The sequence below is a fragment of the Anas acuta genome, chromosome 2, assembly GCF_963932015.1.
Source record: "Anas acuta chromosome 2, bAnaAcu1.1, whole genome shotgun sequence".
NCBI classification, from domain to species: domain Eukaryota; kingdom Metazoa; phylum Chordata; class Aves; order Anseriformes; family Anatidae; genus Anas; species Anas acuta.
This window is the reverse complement of record NC_088980.1, coordinates 137633248-137654113: the sequence shown is the minus strand read 5'-3', so window position 1 is coordinate 137654113 and position 20866 is coordinate 137633248. Positions and strand designations below refer to the sequence as shown.

The 20866-nt window shown below is 37.8% G+C and overlaps 1 protein-coding gene across 45 annotated transcripts in view; it reads right to left on the bottom strand.

The window, feature by feature from the left end:
• Positions 1-20866, bottom strand: part of RIMS2 (regulating synaptic membrane exocytosis 2) — a 447566-nt gene that overhangs the window by 367079 nt on the left and 59621 nt on the right. For 38 of the 45 annotated variants that reach the window (XM_068672461.1, XM_068672466.1, XM_068672422.1 and 35 more), the window contains exons 2-3: positions 20434-20466; positions 19947-20033 (exon numbers count right to left, since the gene is read on the bottom strand). The exons of the other annotated variants lie outside the window; for them this stretch is intronic. In XM_068672461.1, coding sequence (XP_068528562.1) covers positions 19947-20033; positions 20434-20466 — 120 coding nt within the window. The remainder of the gene's footprint in view (positions 1-19946; positions 20034-20433; positions 20467-20866) is intronic. 45 annotated transcript variants of the gene reach the window in all.

Here is a 20866-nt window from a genome sequence, read left to right as displayed (position 1 = left end):
TCTATTGGCTATTGTCACTTGAGTTCACTTTTGAGTCCACACACTGCCCACAGACTGCAGCAGTCCCTTGCAGGCTGCCAGGAGCTCTGGCCTGAGGCAGAGCAGAGAGGCCCCACTGCACCCCCGGCCCCACAGGAGGGACATGGGGACACCACGGGAGGGACGTGGGGACACTGCCTGAGGGACGTGGGGACACCATGGGAGGGACATGGGGACACCGCTGCCTGAGGGGCCAGGGGCAAGGGGCTTCCTCCAGGTCCATGAGCTCACTGCTGACTGACTGCTCTGTGTTGAATGAGGCAGGACACGAGTCACTATTAAGAAAGAGCTGGATGAAGTTGTGAACAGAATTTCGTTCTGGAAATCTGGCACATTTCTTCGTTTTACACTGACAGCACTATACAACGGGTAACTGGCAGTCTGGCCCATGTCCATCAATAACACATGCAATCCCCGAGACCTTGCTTGCTGTTTAATTTTGCCAAACATTGTGTTCTTCATTTAATGCATATTATCTATGCTGAACTTCAAGTTTATTTTAGGTTGCATTTAGTTTTGTGGCTTCCTTTTAATCTACAGCCTTTGTTTTTATGATTATTTTCTTACCAGTCTCACTGATGCATAAAAAGCACAAGCCTTTTGCCAATTCCTAAGCCTCATGTACTGAAATAATTTTACTTTTGTTTCCTCTTGGGCACAAGCATCTATGCAAAGGTCACCATAACTTTTGCCTCAATGTATAAACTTTTCAAGGTTACTTTACAGAAAAGTTTTCTAAAATCCTTGTTCTAGTATTGAACATTTTTTCTGCTAAAATAGTTCATTATTACATCATTTTCTGTTTCAAGAAAAGTATTACACATTTTGACAGCTGTTGGAAAAAATTAAACACAGAAGACAAAAGTCTGTTAAATAAACAGACTACACACAGTATGCATTCTACTTACTGACCAGAACCACTTGAAATGAATATGCATACTTGAAACAAAACAAAAAATAGAAAGTCCTTAAAGAAAAAACCTTTCTATAAAATCTAATAATTATTTCTCAACATCTAGCATACAAGGGTTTAAGCCAAAAAAAAAAAAAAAAAAAGGCAGGGTTTCTGTTTGTAAACCCAAATAATTACATTGAACGATACAGTAGAAAATGTTTAAGTGGAAAACTTAGCAATGGGTATTATATCTACGTGTATTTGGACAATGGCCTCAAATAGCACCATCACATGCCATCTCTTTGTCCTGATGCAAAATCTCTCTCCTTTTCCACACACAATGTTTCCAAACACTACAAGAATGCACTTTAACAACTGTTGTAGTTCTAGAGGAAAATGAGAGGCTGGTAGGAGTTTATACAAAGACTTGATACTGATGGAAAGTTGAGGTGGAAAACCTAAATGTAAGTTCTGGTCATTTTAATTTCCTGTGTGAATGAGTTCCCTAAATCACACTCATATCTGCTCGAGTTCATGAAGCTTGTATCACTAGTCAAGACTTGTGTACCATAAAGCTATATACGAGATAGCTGCATAGAGGACATCTGAGTATCAATGCAACCATTTGTAGAAGCTGTCAAGGTCAAAAAGGTATTTGTTTTGTTTTCTGGAAAGGAGTTCAGTTAATTCTGCTTCTCCTTGGTCCCCCCCACCCTTCTGGCAATGAGAAATGCAGTTATCAATCAAAGAGCAGGAATCCATGGGCCTCTCATGAACCACGAGCTACTGCCAATGGTAAATAAGAAACTCAAGTTCAGTCATCTGACTTCTGTTATTACAATGCAGAAGTTGTTCTCTTCTGTCCCCCAGAAATGCCTACAGAATTTGCAGTATTGTATCCCCCCCCCCCAAAATCCTTAATACTGACAAGAAGCTGCAAACCCAGTGCTGCCTTACAAAAGTTCATTTCAACGTTTCCGAGATTTCGAAAGCTGAGTACCCAGGGTGCAGAAGGCAGACAGCAGCCACTTCTCAGTTCCTGGCTACGGTTCCCTCAAAGTTTTCTCATTATTTTTTTCCCACTGATTGAAGCCTGTGCCTCATTTCCGATTCCCAGGCACAGAGCACGGATGTGGCCGGAATCCAGACTTCAAAAAGGGTTTGTTCACTTTCAGTTCTGCCAAGTCCCTTCATTCAACCATTTTTTCAGTGCAGTGGCAGCAACCACCCGTTAACAGATACATCGTTCTTCCCTCTATGGTATCAAACACTTAAAGCTTTCTACTTTTACAACAGTGATAGCGAACCCACCACTAATCACACCCACTTCTTATCGGAAGGGATATTATTCTTACACATGTAATCCCATGTGTTAGGGACAACTGACCACTGACCTCACATGTATTTTCAGCACTACATAAGGAAATGGGCAGCAAAACTTTGAGTTTATGCCTTCATACTGGCGTGTGGAGGCTATAAAGAAGTAACTTTAAAAAGAAAACTATCTTCAGAAATGCAAAAGAGAGCTTTCCTTAATCGCAAAATGTCGGTTTTGCCAGTATATGGCTGAAATGAGAAAGGAGACCACATAAAACTCCTTTTTATAAGATCACGATTTTACTTTAAGTCCAACAGATAAAAAATATATATATATTAAGCAATGGAAGACTCAACCCCGATTTCATAAAAGAAACTCCCATCAAATTCTGTTTAAAATGAATGAGTTATCATACAGAGGCTGATAACACAACTGCAGTTTCAATGTCACTCATAATTCAGAGTTTTGAGCTTTTGTACCAGTGAAAATGAAATCCCGTCAGAAACTAGATGCCAGCAGTGATCTCTACAAACATTCATTTAACCCACAGTCTTTTAACTTTCTGTCAAAATGAATTTTCCACTGTCTCATTAAGCTGAAATACAATGTTAACTGTCTGGTTTCCTTAAATGAACAATCATTAACTATTTTCTACTGTCAGTAGGCTTAACTTCAGAGCTAACTACCTCAACTATATGTCTAAGCTTCAGCTTTACCCAAAACAAATTCTATTGAAAAATATTTTAGAGAATGAAAACTGGAAGAAGTTTAAAAACACAACTGTGCAGTAAAATGCTACTTTTTGATCTATGCTGGTGGGAACTTAGTATAGGCCACTCTTAGAAGTAAAAGATATGGACAGGAGGAGGTCTTCAAGCTGCTCCAGATCCATTTTCTCCCCTCGTCCTATATTAGGGCTTTTTGCAAAGACCACCAGTTTGCACTATTCCACATTCTCTGTTTATTTGACTTCTTCCACCAAACAGCAAATATTGCTCATTGCGCTGTTCTTATGTCATAATGAATTAGTCTCGTATGATCATAAATGTGCTTGCAACTACAGACAAAGTCATATTGAATCTAGTTTATTTATTAAGACACTCAAAAAAAAAAAAAAAAGACAAGCAAAGATGAGGGGGGGGAAAAAAACACTCCGTTTTAACAAATGGGTAGGATAAGACTGAATAGACTGAAAGTCTAACTGTAACTGGAAGGATCACAAGGACTACCTTAGCTGTCCTTTTTTTTTTGTCCTTTTTATATATATATATATATAAAATATATAAAAAATATATATATGATATATATATTTGTATATATATATACTGCCCAGTATTGAATAAAACTGCGTCCTTTGTTTAATAACTTTGTTTATTAGCAGCAGTGAGGCTGGCAAGGCAGCAGTGAACAACAGCATTCTAGGTACAATAGTCTTGCACAAGGCTACAAGAAAAAGTAAACACAGAGAAGATTAACATATGGCCAACTAAAGGCTGATCCAATTAATCTTACGATATTTCTATGTGGGTTTAATGATAGCAAGATAAAGACAGACAATATGCACATAAAGGAAAAAAGAAAGGTTGTGTCCGTTCCTTCCAGGTTTCCTTAAAAAACACTGATACTTGTTTCTTCCTTTTCTGTAGCAGACAGTTCAAGCTAATTGCAAGACTGAATTGGGAAGTGATATCATTGTGACTGACTTTTTATTTGTTAAAATTAATCTGTAACCGAATTTTTGAATGTATTTTCCCAATTTGTACTATATAAAAAGCTATGAAGTCCCAATTAAGATTTAAAGAGGCAGAATGTAGTAACACATCCAACTCCATTCTAGTTAATTTTTTCATTCTTTCTCCCTTAAAACATCTTCATTATTCTTCTAATTAATTTTGCCAGCAACTTCTGTACCTTCTCCACCTATACTGGAAATATCACTAGGACTGCTTTTTTAATGCACCAAGGAGGTAAAGTAAATCCACATTGTTATATAATACAGAGGTCGTTTTCCAAATACTCTTTTTCCCACTATGTGACAAGGCTGGCCTTTCCCAGGTAATTTTAGGTGTCCTTCAAAGTAAGATTAAGTTGAACAGACAAAGGCAATCTTCCAGTGCCTGACTAATAATAGGAATCTCTCACTCCAAGTTCATTCCACAACTGCGTTGCCTCAATTAAAAATACTTTATCTCCAGCTCCTTGGTCCCTGTATTTGCATTCCCCACTATCCCAAAGGAGCAGCTCTGGTAAAGTGCTGAAGCTGTAAGTACTAATCCACAGCTGACAGGGAAGATCAGGAGCCAGTAGTTGGACTTTGAGTAAAAGCAGGCTGCCAGGAAGTGTGTGTGGCAGAGCACACAACAGGCTCTTTTAAGATGGGCATTTGTGCTGTCATTTAATTTATATTCCAGCCCAGTAAAAGAAAACTCAATTAGAGATTACAGATATACAGACAATTATGATCAGATGTTGTTTTTTGATTGTTGTTTGTATGTTGTTTTTTTTTAACTTGTTTGTTATGAAGCAAGGTGCAAGCAGCTACCCATAGGTACATGCCATACATATCCAGATACTTTCAACTTCCTTTGATCAATTTCAAACAAATCCGATGGGAAAGAACAATTGCCTGAAAGAAATTCAGGTTACAAATCTGGAAAAACAGCCATGCTGATAGAAGAGCACTTTTGGAACTGTTTAATCAAGGGGTAAAAATGCATCATGAGCTCAAGCTTTACTGAATACTGGAAAAGATACAGGATTTCTCATTTGAGAGACCTGATAGGTGACACTATTTGAATCTCCAGCTATACTGATAGCATAGTAACATCACATACTGCAGCTGATAAGCACCTTGGACAAGCGGTAGTGGAGGTCTCAGTAGCAATGCACAGGAGCACTGGGTCTTTCAGCATTCAGTCTCCTACTAATGCTATGAGGTTTATGCAAAAATTAAGACTTAATTAGATATTTTCCATGCAAAGCTGACACATCTGTGCAGACATATACAGACTTTTATCCCCTATGCAACAATTCTCACCTGAAATTTAGATCACCAAGTACACTTGGCTGAGGCTCTCAGAAGAATAATCCTTTTACAGTCTATTTTTATACCATCACTCTACATTTTACATTTTAAAACCATGCAGATTTTTGTAACTGTTGTTGCATTTTTCTTCCTGATTCGCTCAAATGAAATGTTTTGTAACAGAAACCTCATATCAGTCTAAAATTATTAGAAATAGTGCTGCATGTTGGCTATTTCTGATTTTTTTCTGATACTTTGTGTTAGGTAACCAAATAAATATCAGTTGTAAACAACCTTGTCCACATCTATATACCTTTTTAAATCTCATCTCCTGTCACTGAATTAATTTGGCAGTCATCACAAATTTCACTTTAAATAAAGGGACTGAATATCAGATGCATTATTAGACTTTAATTTCTTAAAGAACAGCCTCATTATTAAAAATTACACAAAATACCATTATATTCAAATAATTGACCCACAAAAAAAGTTTCCCAATTTATTTTACGTTTATGTTGTTTTCATAAATCATGCTGTTATTTACTTTACACGTTTCCTTTTAAGGGATGCAAGGTTGACCAAATGTACCTTAAAAATGCTAATTCGGTGGCTGACTATTAAGCGCACTACAACATTATTACATTTATAAAGGGCATCTTCAGCAGAGATAATATTTCTCACAGTCACTCAGGTTACTTTATTTGCATCATCAGTTAACTTACAAAAAGAAGCCATTAACTTCATTCCCATAGTTTTAAAAATGCCCAAAAAAGCAATTTTACTGTGTTGAACTTTTATGTAATCCTTACTATGAAAGGCAAAATTATTTTTTCATTAGATGATTACACTCACAACCCAAATAAATACATGCCAAATAATAGGTCAGACTGTCTTGGCTCCGAAATGTAACACCTCCTGACATTACAGTATCATGATTAGAGTGAGTTCATTCCACATTGTTTACAACATTCATGAGCAGCTTCAATTATTAAGCAGCCCCTATCTTCTTACCTCTGCAACAGGATTATTCCTATCTTGACGATTTTCCTTTTTTAACGAACAGGAAATAAATTTGAGCAATGTTAAGAAAGTCAGTATAGGCAAGTCTCGGTTGTGTTTGCTATAGTGTTAGCTCATCGTCATCTATGTAGACTACACCAATGTGATTGATGATGAATTATCACCGCCATAGATATTGTAATAGGTGGTAGTAATTTATTATGGTGGATCTGGGTTTTGTATGGTTTATGAGTATCAGTATTCTTACTGTAAAAGGACCACCAGCAGAGCCACCGTGCTAGCAGCACTACAAGGGGAGATCCTGTTGAAATACCTCTCCCATTTTTAGGAGACTGTCATTTTCCATATTGTTCATGTTTTAAAAGTAACAGGAAATAGGGCCAAAACACATTAATTACCTTTGTCAGGTTAGTTTCTTCTAGAAACAAAGTGAAGAAATGGTTCCTAACACTGAAATTCAAATATAAAAATAATTACCATTTTTCAGGTGCAAGTAGCTCACAAAGGGAGAGGGATGCTCTCACCTGGAGGACAGACTATTAAGACTGTGTGAACATGGCGTGTAACAATCTTCCCCATATTAATTGTATATAAAGCCAGGCTGCCATACCTTCCCTTTAGTCAAAAAGTTCACTAAACGCAACGCTTTACTGAATTGAAGCATAATGATGATTAGGTTAACACAACATTTCTCCATTTTAGGTAAACAGTATTTGATAATAACTGAAAAGATAAGAGATTTGTGTCCCAAAAACAGTATAAACAGTAGTTAATCTAACACTATTCCTAAAAGACAATGTTTGACTTTTCTAAATAATCAGAGCTGTGCAAAACCAACCCCTCCCCCTCCAAAAATAGCTTATTAATTAATCATTAAGGTCTGAACCCTACTGAGCATAAACGAGGGCTGTAAGACAGCAGTACTGGGCCACCAGTAGCCCTGCTGATCGTGCTTTGCTGTTCGTAACCCAGTGGAGGGGAAGTGTGGGGTAAGAGCAGGCCCTGTAAACTAGCAGGGGCAAGAAGGACACCGTGACACTCACAGGCCAGGAGCTAGCCCAGAGACAGCCCTGTGAAATTCACTTTTCCTGTAACACTTGAACACTATTCCCTGCCAAGATTGTGATCTCAGTTCATTAAAGCCTTTTCCTGGAGTACTTCTGTTTGGAAAAACAGTAAATAGAAGCAGATTCTACTCACATTTGTTTTAGCATAATTGCACTTAAGTCAAACAAGCCCTAGCTCTGTTCTTCATCAATCTGCTTCCTGTGTAACTGCTCTCATCTTCGAGCACTGTATTTCTCCATATTGTTGAGCAGGGCTCATAAGTTACTACATAGACTACTGTGTCATATACATGATCCTGTAAGTTGCTGAGAAATCTTTTTATTTAAATAGTCAGATGTACAGGTCTGAACCGATCAGTTCAGCCAGCTCAGATGCTCACTGCACATCAGACTCAGCAGGCTCTTACTCCACCTTGTTGCTCTCCCTTTGCCCCTTCCCTGAGGTATCTTCAACTGTCATGGTATTTCAACAAATCTACTATCACAAATTAAAGACACCGTTGATAATCTGCAATATATTTTGCAGAAAAATTATCAATTATCTTCCTACAGCAAAACATAGACACTTCAGGTGGAATTGTCAAAGTCCACATGTCTGAAAGTAATCACCACTCTTATTTTAGATAAGCCTTTTGCATCCAGGATTGACCAGGTCCATGGACACTAACATTCAAAGGCCCAGTATCAACACTGATAAATGTCCATTTCTTCTTTGTGCTAATGTTAACTGGCCCCTTACAAAACAGATCTTTGTAACTATGTTTCCAGCATTGGAAGCAGCATCCTTCTTTAAATACGGGCACCCAAAATAAGTCGATTATATATACATCTCCCTTTCGTCTTTCTGTTGGCACAGAGGCAAAGGCACTGCCTATGATATAATGGCCAATACTTGAACAAATCACCATCTAAAAAGCTGAGCAGAGCAGACAAAAGTTTTCATCCTGGGATTATCGTGACTCATCAGTACATGTTTAACCAAAGAAAGAGTATTTATTTAGTGTACATAGGTAATTAATATTGACAGAGTTAAGGAGTATACACAATGGAGTCATAAATTCAATAGTAAACCTTTTAGAGAATAGTTTCCAAGAGTACAGATAGCAGAACGTTTTCTTAAAAGATTCATTAAGGATAATATAAAGAGAAGAATGCAGTGCCATCATTATGTATGATGAGACATGGAGACATGGCTGGAATACATTTGTTAACTCAAATACACACTCAGTGTTGAAAGAGACAACAGTCTGCTGTTTCAGAGGTCATCTGTTAATCAGATTTTTGTCATACAAATGTTAGTGGTTTTCACCCTGTTGGTGAACACCGTAGTAGAAACAAGAAAACATGTTTTGCCTTTATGCCTAAGGGCATAACTGGGAGATGGGGGGTCCCCAACTGTTCCAAAACTGCTTTCTGACACGGTTCTGTATCCACGGGCAAAGCAGACCTGTGCTGGGCAGGCTGTGCTCCTGCTGACAGCACTCAAGTTCTCTTTCCGCCGAATATCCTTGCACTGAATCAAGAACATCCCCTTCCTAAAACAAAACTATCATATTCAGCTGTGGAAGCACAGGTTACACAAATGGATGTAAAGCTTACTAAAGGTTAAGAAGGGGTGACATGTAGAAGGCACAGCTGGAATTACTGACAAGTTGAAATCACAGAATCATGACTGTGACAGACCAAAATTCCCAATAGCATACAATAAAAACTGGATTTTTGTTTCTGTGAGACGGCTTTTTTGCCCTATGACAATCTTCACCGTCTGTTAATGTTATTCATAGATGAGACTTTGTACCCAGTAGTACTCATCCTCACCCCAGGCTTCTGATCGACTCACCCTGGCACCATCTGTCTATGTTTGTTCTGAGTCCAAGATACTCCAGGAGCCACATCACTATGAATTTACTTCAACTTTCTCTCTATACAGATCATAATCAGAAAAAAACATCTTTAGGAAGAGATAAGTGAATTTCCTTCTTCTGTAAAATCAATAGTACTGTTACTATGATCACAGAAGGCCAGCCAAGAGAGCACATGCAAAAGCAAATGGGGATGATTATACTGAAAAATTAGAAAGATCCACTCGTCTACAAAATAAAGGGCTGTTTGCTGATTTCATTGATACAAATGTTTGGAGGACTGTGCTCTTTTTAGACCGTACCTGAGATATTCTGGATACCCATTCAGTGAACCTCAAATCTGTAGAAGCAGACTGGAGCAAGAACTATCATCATGACACAAGCTGTGCCTGGTGATGAAGGACAACCATCTCACTTGGGATGTCTTTCCTGGGCAAATGTGGCAAAGCTCTACATCCTACAGTCAGCCTTTCTAAACCACTCTATTCCTTTCCTGCCGTAAGTAAAGGAGGACAAATTGACACTTCTTTGCTCTAGTCTAACTGCCCCTCCAGACCTTTCTGAATAAGGAACAAATACTTCATTTTATTTATATCTAACAAACTGGCCAAACACATAAAAGCATAGAACAAACCCTTCCAAAGCCAAACACAACGCTGGTTCACAGCTATCGGTTACACAGAAGTGGTATTGAAAGGAGTTGTTAGTTTAGAAGCACATCACCAACATTTGAACTTTCTCCAGGAAAGCTCTGCAGCTGGGAACCCTAATTGCATTTCCAGCATGCCTAATTGTGTTTCCTGACTCCAGGGGACAGGAATTCCCCAGATACTGACGACTGACAGGCCTGGTTCTGCTTTCAACCTGCAAGTAAGCAAAAATACCCAGTTATGTGAAACTTAGCATGAAAATCAACCACTGCTTCCCCTGGTATCATCAGCAGCTGGAAGTGCTCGATGCTTCACAGTAGCACTCAGCACTACCTGCACCCGGGTCATTTGCAGAAGTCATTTGCACGGCTACAAAGTGCCCTCAGTACTAGCATTCAGTAGCAAACATTAAAATCAGGGCTTAAACCACACAGCCAGCCTTTGTGAAGCACCAAACATCTTCCAGTACCAACGAAACCAGGTGGAGTTAAAGGGTATCCAACATTTCTAGTGCTACTGTCGCTAACTTAGAGTGTTTTAAAACCTACTTGCTTGTTCTGAAATTGTTCATTGGTTCATGAACCTGATTCTTTTTCAGAATTTTATGCAACCTTTTGAGGACAGTTACACAGTTATGATGTTAGAATTGATTCATCCATGACCATTAAATCTTTCCCTTCTACTGAATATTTAACCACCATCGTTCATGGTGTGCTTTTCACGTCTTAAGATCAATCATACGTGATAGAAAGAGCAAATAGTGTCTATTGCTTTAAGAACAAGCTGCACCTTTGGTGCAAAAAAAAAAATACTCAGAATCCTTTATATCTCAAATTAGCATTCATTAAAGCTATCCTTTTGAAAGCCTTTCTATTACACCAATCACTGCTTATTTAAGAGTACTGATACAATTGATAATTTTAAAATTTCAGTATAGACAGATTATAAAACTTGGTCTGATTTAAGTCATTATTGAAAATACTGTAACCATTACTATCTGGTCTTGTAGCAGGATCAAAAGTTCTTAACCAACTTATCGTTATGCCTTCAGATCATACACCAAATGCAGTCCGGATGTACCACGCAGCTCTCCCCATCAAAGTTTCAGGCTGTGATTCTGTCTATGCAGAGATGCTCTGCAACTGCTGAGTTTCCAAACTTTCCTTCAGTTTCAGGCACTGTAAGTGCAAGCTCCATATGATAATTTTTGTGTTCTAAATTCCCAATGGGAATAATGAATCAGCAAACAAAAACTTGACAGAGGACAAAGAATAACTTAAGGCATACTATGTGATGTAGATAATATAAATCCCACTGAAATTCAGGCTTTGGTATTTGTTATGTTCACAATGAGAACCATGAACCTGGCCACTATTCATCAGAGATTCCTGTCTTCTTTATTTTCTGCCCAAGTATCAAATCACAAATTCTCCCAGCATGAAGAGAGATCCAAGAGTAGCAAAAAGCTTACAGCATTTTGCGTCAACCTGTAAGTAAAACGTATGAAGCAGAAGGCATTCCCTTGTTCTTTTCTTGTGCTCAGTCTCTGCCAAGTTGTCTCCAGGAATTTGACCAAAAGATTATTTTAAGAAAATAGCAGCTTTATAAGAACGCTAAGAATATCTTTATTATGACATTATTTCATTAGTTAAGAAATAGTTAACAAAAAGAGTTAATTTTCTACCTGTGGATTTTCCTCAAATTTGAGACTAATAAAGATGTATATCATGAATCTTTATTTAAACAGTAATGAAAAATACTCTCTATATATCAGTAGCTATAAGCGCATTGAATACTCACTCCTGAATAGAACTCCAGATGCTTCTATAGCATAGATCTGTATTTTCAACATTAATAATTGCCTATATTTCTATATATCCTCTTCACTGAAATTGAGTCTGCCTTTTGTGAAATTGAAGCCTTTTTAAATATTTCCAGAGATTTTTAGTCAGACTATGTCAGCAAAAACAGTCACTCTTTTTTTTTTTTTTTTTTACCAGCCCTGACAGATACAAAAGAGGACATAAAAGAGTAAGTATCTGTAATGGACTGAAAATTGCATGGGAACACAGAAGCATATTAGAGGAGGAAAATAAAAATGTAAGTGATGGATATTTACTCCTTTCAAATGCACAAGGGATTTGCTCACTTAGCATCAGAGACAAGCAGGACAGGCCATGCACTCATGGCCACATTTAAACATGTTGTTACACATATAGATGATCATTTGCAGTCTAAAATGATCACAAACATTTGGGAAAGTAAGGTTCCAATTTTATTTGGCAAGTCAAAAACATTTTGTTCTGTTTTGGGATCATGATAAAAACAGATGTCTTGGAACTAGCAATATTCCAAGTATAATAAGCTTCACACCACTTCTACCCACAAAATATAGTTTTCTGTGTCATTTTAAAGGAAAAAGAATTTAAATTATTAAGAATAATGCTTAGCCAGTAGAGTGCAGCAGCTGAGATACAACCCTCTCTAGAAGGTTTGACCTTCCTAAGATTTAATACACATCACAGAAACTGAACTTGCTGTACGGCCTTTACCATCAGTTCTTTAGCGAACAAAATGGAGAAATATTTGAAAAAAAATGAAAATATACATGATAGTTACACTCCGTGCCAAAATAAGTGGATAGCTTCCACATCTTGCAAGAATCCCTTTTGCCACTGTCACGAAGGCAGGTGCCATTGGAGACTGGGCTCGGTGACTCAGCTGCATGCTTAACATGCTTCCCTCTTATTATAGTGAGATTACCACTTCTGTCTTGTTTCAGTCAAGCTTAAGCCAGCATTTTCTAAATCTATTTGCTTATCTCATTCAGACAACCTGTCATCCCTCTAGGGGTACTGTCCGTTTCTTTTGGAAAGCAGCTCAAAGCAGGATGTTGTCAGCATATTAGTAGCACCACAGCCCATGAGATCCAAAAACTCTGAGAAATTCCAAAAAATGTAAGAGAAAATCTTCTCACATAAAGCTTTCTGGAGCTGCTTTACTGATGTTACAAAATACTGCAGTCTGTGCAGCCTAGGTAGCAATGGGTTTATTTAAACCTCATGCATATACATACAGAAAAATTCTGTTCTTAGTCATACTATTTCTATTATTATTATTATTATGCAGAACACAAAATAGCTTGAGATTTTAGTATATTAAATAGCTAACATAGCTTCATTTCAGCTCTACCTTATTTGATAGTACAATTACTTTCCTTTCTTATCATTTATCTACTATCTTATTAGAGTGAAGTATATACATTGGGATTATCCCATTTGGGGGGAGGAGGGGTGTCACTTTTTCTTTGCCCATAATGCTAACTGCTGACCAGTTAAATATTTTTGGTTTTGTTCTTCTCTTTCTATTTGCAAGACCATTTCTCTTTTTAATCCCAGATCCTCAGGAATTCCTCATTATAACACACCACCTGGCATTTATTTAAAGATTACTTTTTTTACTTCCATGAATAGATATTTTCCCAAACAATAGGTTCCTCACATCGTCCCTGAGTGTTTTTTAATTCCTCAATTAATAAGATTTAATATATCAAAAATGTGAAATCTCCTATCTTTGAACATTCTGTGGGTTTTGTTTGCAGAATTACATTCTGTGTATGTGTTAAAACTAAAACAGCCAAGTTGGAATCAAAGTTAAATCCAGAAATATATTTCTTATGATCACATCTATCTGTCCCCAAAATGTTCAACTCTGCCTTCTGATAAAACCAAAAATCACCATATTCATTACTACTATCTTGGCATCACTAATAATGTGAACAATACAACCAACATAAATAAGGCTTTCTTGCATTAAATATTAGGAGGAAAAAAATTGATAAGAGGTCTAGGGCATCTTTACAAGTCAGTCAACTGTAACTTTATGCTAAAAGTGGTAATTTTTACCAGTCTCATAACAGTAGTGGCCATGCTCAGTCATTAGAATCACACAACAGAAGTTGTTGAGTTACCTCATATTGACTTTATTTGGAGACAAAAACATTTTTACAGTTAAAAAGGTATTTGAGATAGTTATAATATTTGACTTTGAGATAGCTAGATAGCTACAATCTCGGAATATTATTTTTTTTTAATACCATAAATTATACTTTTATTTTCAGCTCATTTACTCTCAGTTTTCTCTCCATCTTCCTGTCTGAGAAAATAAACACAGTAGAGTGCTAGACTTCTTATGACTCCAATTTCACAAGTGTATTGGCTGCAGAGATATATTTTTCTCTTTGAGAAAAATATTCCTTCAAGTGGTATGTGCTATTTTCAACAGGTTCTATTAAAAACCATAGTGAACAGCAACTACACGGACTGCAAATAAACCTGCTGACTATATATAGCGTAACTTTCGTTGAACATTTTTTTATGTGGGCTTACTATCACACTTGCAGTAGTCAATATGATGAAATTCAAAGCTACCTAGTGTTTGGTAGTCACATTGTTTACACAGGAAATTTAGAATACAAAAATAATGATCCATGGATTTATGATTAATATTTGAGAAATGCCAATGTATTTTAACTTGAATTCATTAGAGATTCTAATAAATGGAGTGATCCTTTCAGAAATGGCTTTATTTCAGACACCGACTAAAATATCCACTATAATTAATGGCATGAAGCTCAAAGGAAAATGCTGGGTTCTGTGCCTGGGACGGAGACAAATGGCCGGAAAGTAGCTCAGCAGAAAGGGATCTCTGGGTGCTGGTCAACAGCAGGCTCAACAGGAGCCTGTGGTGTGCCCTGGCAGCCAAGAGGGCAAACCGTATTCAGGGATGTACTAAATGCAGCACAACCAGCCAGCCTAGAGAGGTGATTATTCCACTATATTTAGCACTGCTGTGGCCTCACCTTGAATATTGTGTGTGGTTCTGGGCTCCACAATATAGTCTATGAGGAGAGGCTGAGGGTGCTTGTGTTGTCTGGTCTGGGGAAGAGGAGGCTGAGAGGCGACCTCACAGCTCTCTGCAGCCGCCTGAGGAGAGGAAGCACTGAGCGAGGTGCCGGCCTCTGCTCCCTGGGAAGTGATGACAGGATGCACAAGAACGGCACAGAGCTACCAGGGGTGGTTCAGACTGGGCATCAGGAGAAATTTCTTTACTGTGAGGGTGGTCAAACACCGGAACAGGCTTTCTAGAGAAGTGGCTGATGCCCCTTGCTTGTCAGTGTTCAAGGGGCTTTTGGATGATGCCCTTAATAATAAGCTTTAACATTCATGGGGAAAGCAATCAAAAAAATAAAAATGTTTTGGGTATTTGGATATCTTTAAGCAGCAAATATTAAGAAACTGTCTTTCCTAAGCCACTGTAGTATCTAAGGAATTACATAACACAAGAAGGACTCCCCCAATAAAATTAATAGGCAGAAGGTTTAAAGCAGACAAAAGGTCACAACTCTCCTATACAACACCTAATTAAATTGCAGAATTCATTTCACCAAGTTCTGAAGCCAAAAATATAAATAGGTTTCGAATGGGACTGAAAATGCTTATGGCAGAGAGATTCCTAATGGCTATGAAATAAATGCAGCAATATGTATGCAGCCTTCACCTCAGGAAACCACTACAACACAGCCAAGTGGCTGTACCAAAATTACTCTCTGCATGCCCTGCTCCATATGTGAGTTCTTAAATATCCATTGCTGGGCATTGCCAATACAGATTATGGGAATACCTCTATTTTGACTGGAGCTTAATACAATCACGTAACTTTCCAGGGTCCTTACAAAAAAAAAAAGGATATATAAACTTTAAGTGAAGCGCTTAGGCACAAAGAACCTCAGCAAGTCCTAATGAAGAAAAATCCATATATACCTTTTACAAAATACATGCCATATATATGTGAAGAAACAAAAATTGACAGGCTAATTGTTGAGCAATTGCTCAACAGTTGAAGCAATTTCTTCAGAAGGCAGCTATGGATCCCTAAATCTGTCAGGATGCCAACATGGAAAGACCTTGAACAATGCAGGCAAAAGTAGAAACTCATGATGAGGTACACAGGAGCTGGAGATAAAAATATTCGTTATCAAGGAAGACCAGATATGCAAGACCACTCTCAATATTGAACCTTTGATCCATCATGACAGCTGGGACAAATGCCCAAAGACTGCAGGAAAGCAAATGTCACTCCTGCCTTCAGGAAAGGCACAAAGGAAGGCCCAGGGAAAGCACAGGCCGGGCAGCCTCACTTCAGTCCCTGGGAAGCTGATGGAACAGCTCATCCTGGAAACTATTTCAACAGAGGTAGTCATACTTGACTAACTTAATGAACTTCTGTGATGAAATGAGTGGCTTAATAGATGAGAGGAGAGCAATGGATACCATCTACTTTGTCTCCAGGAAGACTTTTGACACCATCTGCCACAAGATTCTCACACATGAGTTTATGAACTATGGGCTACATGAACTGATGCAACGTGGATTGACACAAAACTGGGAGGAGTGGCAGATACACCAGAGGGACCTAGACTGGCTGGAGAAGTGGGCTGACAGGAACTTCATGAAGGGGAAATGCGAAATCCTGCACCTGGAGAAGAACAACCCTGCTAGCACAGGCTGGACCCTACCTAGCTGTAAAGCAGCTTGGCAGAAAAGGACCTGGAGCTCCTGCTGGACAGCAAGTTGAACAGGAGCCAACAACGTGTACCCTTGGGGCAAAGAAGGCCAATGATATTCAGGGCTGTATTAAGTATCACCAGCAAGTCAAGGGAGATGATCCTTTCCCACTGCTCAGGCCTGGTGAGGCCACACCTGGAGTAGTGTGTCCAGTTCTGGGCTCCCCAGTACAGCAGAGACCTGGACACACTGGAGAGAGCCCAGCAAAGCATAACAGTATGAGAAAAGGATGAGAGAGCTGGGTCTGTTCAGGCCCAGAAGAAGAGGTTCAAGGGGGTCTCATCATTGTCCATAAATACCTGAAAGGAGGGTGCAAAGAGGACAGAGGCAGGCTCTCCTCTGTGGTGCCCAGTGGCAGCACAGGAGGCAATAGGTACTAACCGTCCCACAAGAGGCTATGTTTAAACATCGGGAAGCACTTAACTGTGAGTGTGACTGGGCACAACAAGGTTCCCCCAAAAGGTTGTGAAGTCTCTCTCCTTGGAGACTGATGTTCAAAAACCTTCTGGACATGGTCCTGGGCAAGTGACTCTAGGTGTCCCTGCTTGAGCAGGGGAGGTTGGACGAGACATCCAGAGGGAACTTTCAACCTCAAACATTCTGTGGTTCTGTGATAAAAAATTCATGTTGAAAGGATGTCAAACTATTCCTGCCTCAAAAATACTTTGAGAGCAAAACGGAATTTTATAACACGATACCTTACATTCTCAACCACTAGCATGATTCCTTCTCTGCCTTCTCACACATTTTGTCCTCCCCAGATTAACTGTAAATAAGTTTTCCATCATTGAAATTGGACAGCCAGACGTATCTTAAAATCCATTACAGACTCAGATACTGGCAGTGATTTCAAGTGGAAAATGTGCAGACATTTATAGATAGTGGTAAAAATGTCTTCAGGCATACAGACTTCTGTGTCTTACAATGATCCCCAAGTACAACAGTCCTCTGCAATCCAATAAAGTCAGAAAAAGAAAGTAAATACAAAAGTTGCACTGTTAATATTTTTGTTCTATTTTCCTCTGTGAAAGTTTACAATAATCACAAAAATTAATCATAGTCATTAACAAATCAATTACTTGATATGATCACAAATACACAGTGCTGGAAGACACTTTAAAAAGTCACTTAATCCATTCTCTTGTCCTAGTGAGAACCACCTACACTTGGGTCTCTTGTAACAACAGATATTTACCTTGCCAAGTCTAAGATTTTCAGCGACAGAGCTTCCACACAAGCCCCAGGCAAATTACTTAAGCATTTTAAGTTTTCTTTCCATTAAAAAGTTTTCCCTACCAAACTGAATCACTGAATCCTCCCTGGCACAACTTAAGTTTAATTCTTTCTGCTTGAACACGAGCAGGAAGGAGAAGAGGAAAATTTTTCTTCCAAACTACAGCAACTTTCTGCATAATTAAAGATTTGTTCAACTCCATCCCCTGGGATTTTCTCTCCAGTAGGCTAAACCATCTCATATGTTTCAATCTTTCTTTGTACATGCCATATTATTTAGACATATGACTAATCATTCTTATTACTCTCCAATGAACACTAACCACTCCACATCATTTTTGAAATACAGTTTCCAAAACAGAGCACACACTATTCCAGGTGAGACATTACCAAAGCTTAGCAGAGTGAAAACATTTCTTCACAGCAAATCCAGGCTATTGTGTATACATCTCATTATGCCATTTACATCGTTCACAAATACTGACTCTTCCTCAGTTGACATATTATTATGGCTCCCATATTCTCTGTCAAAGAACTTTTACTTGGACAGTTTTCTCCATCCTAGGTCAACTGCATAAACTATCCCTACCTAACAAATTCATCCTGCTGAATAGTATCAGACCTCTACTGCATGGCATCATAACACCATAACCACAGCTTGTTTTTATTCAGAACTCTTTTGGAATATAACCCTGCTATTAAATATTATACTTCTCGCAGCCTTGTGGCATCTGTAAATTCAATGAGTTTACAGCATAGTTCATTTCCTAGTTATCTAATAAAAACACTGAAGAAAATTGGTTCCCAGAAATGGCTGTTCAAAAAAAATCCTTCCATTATAACAGTAATTTTAACAATAACAGTATTTATTAGTGTTTTTTCGGCAACTATAACTCACTCATTTACATTGAGAACAGTATTTTGTTTCTTCAAAGCTATATGCTTCACACGTACAATATTGGTAACCAAACTCTGATGCATTGAGGAGATTAGGAAGACAAAGGAGATGGTGTGAACAAAATTTAATATTGCAAATACCTAACCATAATCAATAAAGAAAAACTCCACTACTAGTAACATACACAATTTAGTAAGAACTTCAGAGAGGAAATAAGACACAGAGCTCAAAATAATACATTGCCTTACAGAATATCAATTTTATGGCCTATTTCTCTGTTCAGTTTTGTCAAAATTTCTGTGTATTTTCAAAAAAAAAAAAAAAATTAACTCTTTTCATGCCCTGGAAGTATGAAATGCCACTTAACTGTACATATTTAAAAATAAACTAAAACTGATTCTGCCTCAAATAATTTTAATGTCTTAAACCTCTTACACGTGGGTTCAAAAGCAAACATTTATTTTGTAACGTGAAATTATAAAACAATCATTTTAAAAAGAAAATACATAACCATTTAAAGTTCAAATAATATCAGATGTCACATTTAAAAATCTTAACATTTGATATATATTTTTTAGTTTCTCATTAGGAAAAGAGTATTTTTAGCTTCATGCTTTAAGTTCCACTCTAAGACTGAATGTCCTAGCTTTGCCAGTTCCTGTTAAATCATAACATTTTCAGACTGAAAGAAAAGTAAAATTTTTCACACAGCTCTCATACTGGCTTAGCACTGTAGAGGGTCCATGGATGAAATAATGGCCCCATCAAAGTCAAAACTCCCCTGAATTTTGACAGAACCAAAATTTCACCTTATATCTGCTAAAGTTTTGAAACTTTACAGATATTTTAGAAGCATGAAAAAATGAAATGGTATTTTCCTGGTCCTTTAAGAGGTCTTCATATTATATAGATTTGTATAGCATTCTATGCATGATCAGTACCACAAATACCATGCATGTGCATAGATATGCTATATATAATACCATTCAAGTCTTACCATTCAAGCTCCGCATGCACTGAAAACACATCACTTCACTGAGAGTTTCACGTATGGAGCATTTGCAGAAAAAGGCAAATGGAGCAGTAGTATTTCCTCTGATTGTTTTCTAATATAACCACTTAAATTACTGTTAAAAATGTCAAAGTTGATTTTCAGCTTTCCCTTTGCCAATGAGGGTTGGAAAGCAAACAGTGTCAGCTTGTAAAATGCCTTCAGCAGGATGTTCTAAATGGGCAGTTCTTATAAACCTACTCTCCAGTAAGTTTTAATGCTATACAGACATTACTTAGTCTACAGAGAGCAGCTTACTTACGTCTGGGGCTCCTTTTCATTTTGCTGCTTTTGCTGTGGTTGAAGAACGTTATTTACCAGCTCAGTGATCCCACTAAAGGGAAACCACCTGTTTAAATAAGCAAATAATGTGACTGAATAACCAATAAAACCACACTAGTTCAAATGTTTTCTTATCCAATGATAATAGAAAATATACAGGCGGAAAAGCTAGAGCCAATGGGAATGTTAGCTGCAGTACTAAATCAGCCACTAAGGGGGGAAAGGGAAAACAAAGTTTTACAGTTAACCAGTTCACAAGCAGGCAGCAAGAACCTACATCCAACCGAGATGTGGATGAAGTAAGAAGCTGCAGGCAGCTCTCTTACAAGCCAGTCAGGAAGCAGATGGCAAACTAACTGCAGCCTATCAGGTATTAGGGTAAGCTAATACCATCAAAGGTGCAGAAAGCAGAACATGGCAAAGGTAGAAAAGTCAAGCCTACTGCACTTTTAAGATAATTTACTTACTGTGTCAGCTGTGGTTTTTGCTCTTCTTTGACCCTAAAAAGATAAGTTTGCACAACTGAGTGCAACATGTTGTAAAACAACTACCCTGAAGTTTTATAACCTGCATCAAATCAGTAGGAAAAAAATCTTACCCTGAGTTAAAAGGAATTCCCTTAATATTTGTTGGGCATTTATAGTATTTGTTGGGTATTTTGTGCTTATTTCCATTTAGGATTAAAACTGGGGAAAGCCAAATATCTAAAACTTCTCGTTACAAAATTGAAATCAGCGCAGTTTCTTCTAACTGGCTTCCAATTCTTTGGACAGAATAACATGTTAGAACATTTCCAGCAGCAGTACATTCAACTACCAATGTAAAGGAAGGTGTTTTGATTATCTTTACTATCTATTTTCTATATTTTTATTTTACAATCGAATTACCTACCATAATTCA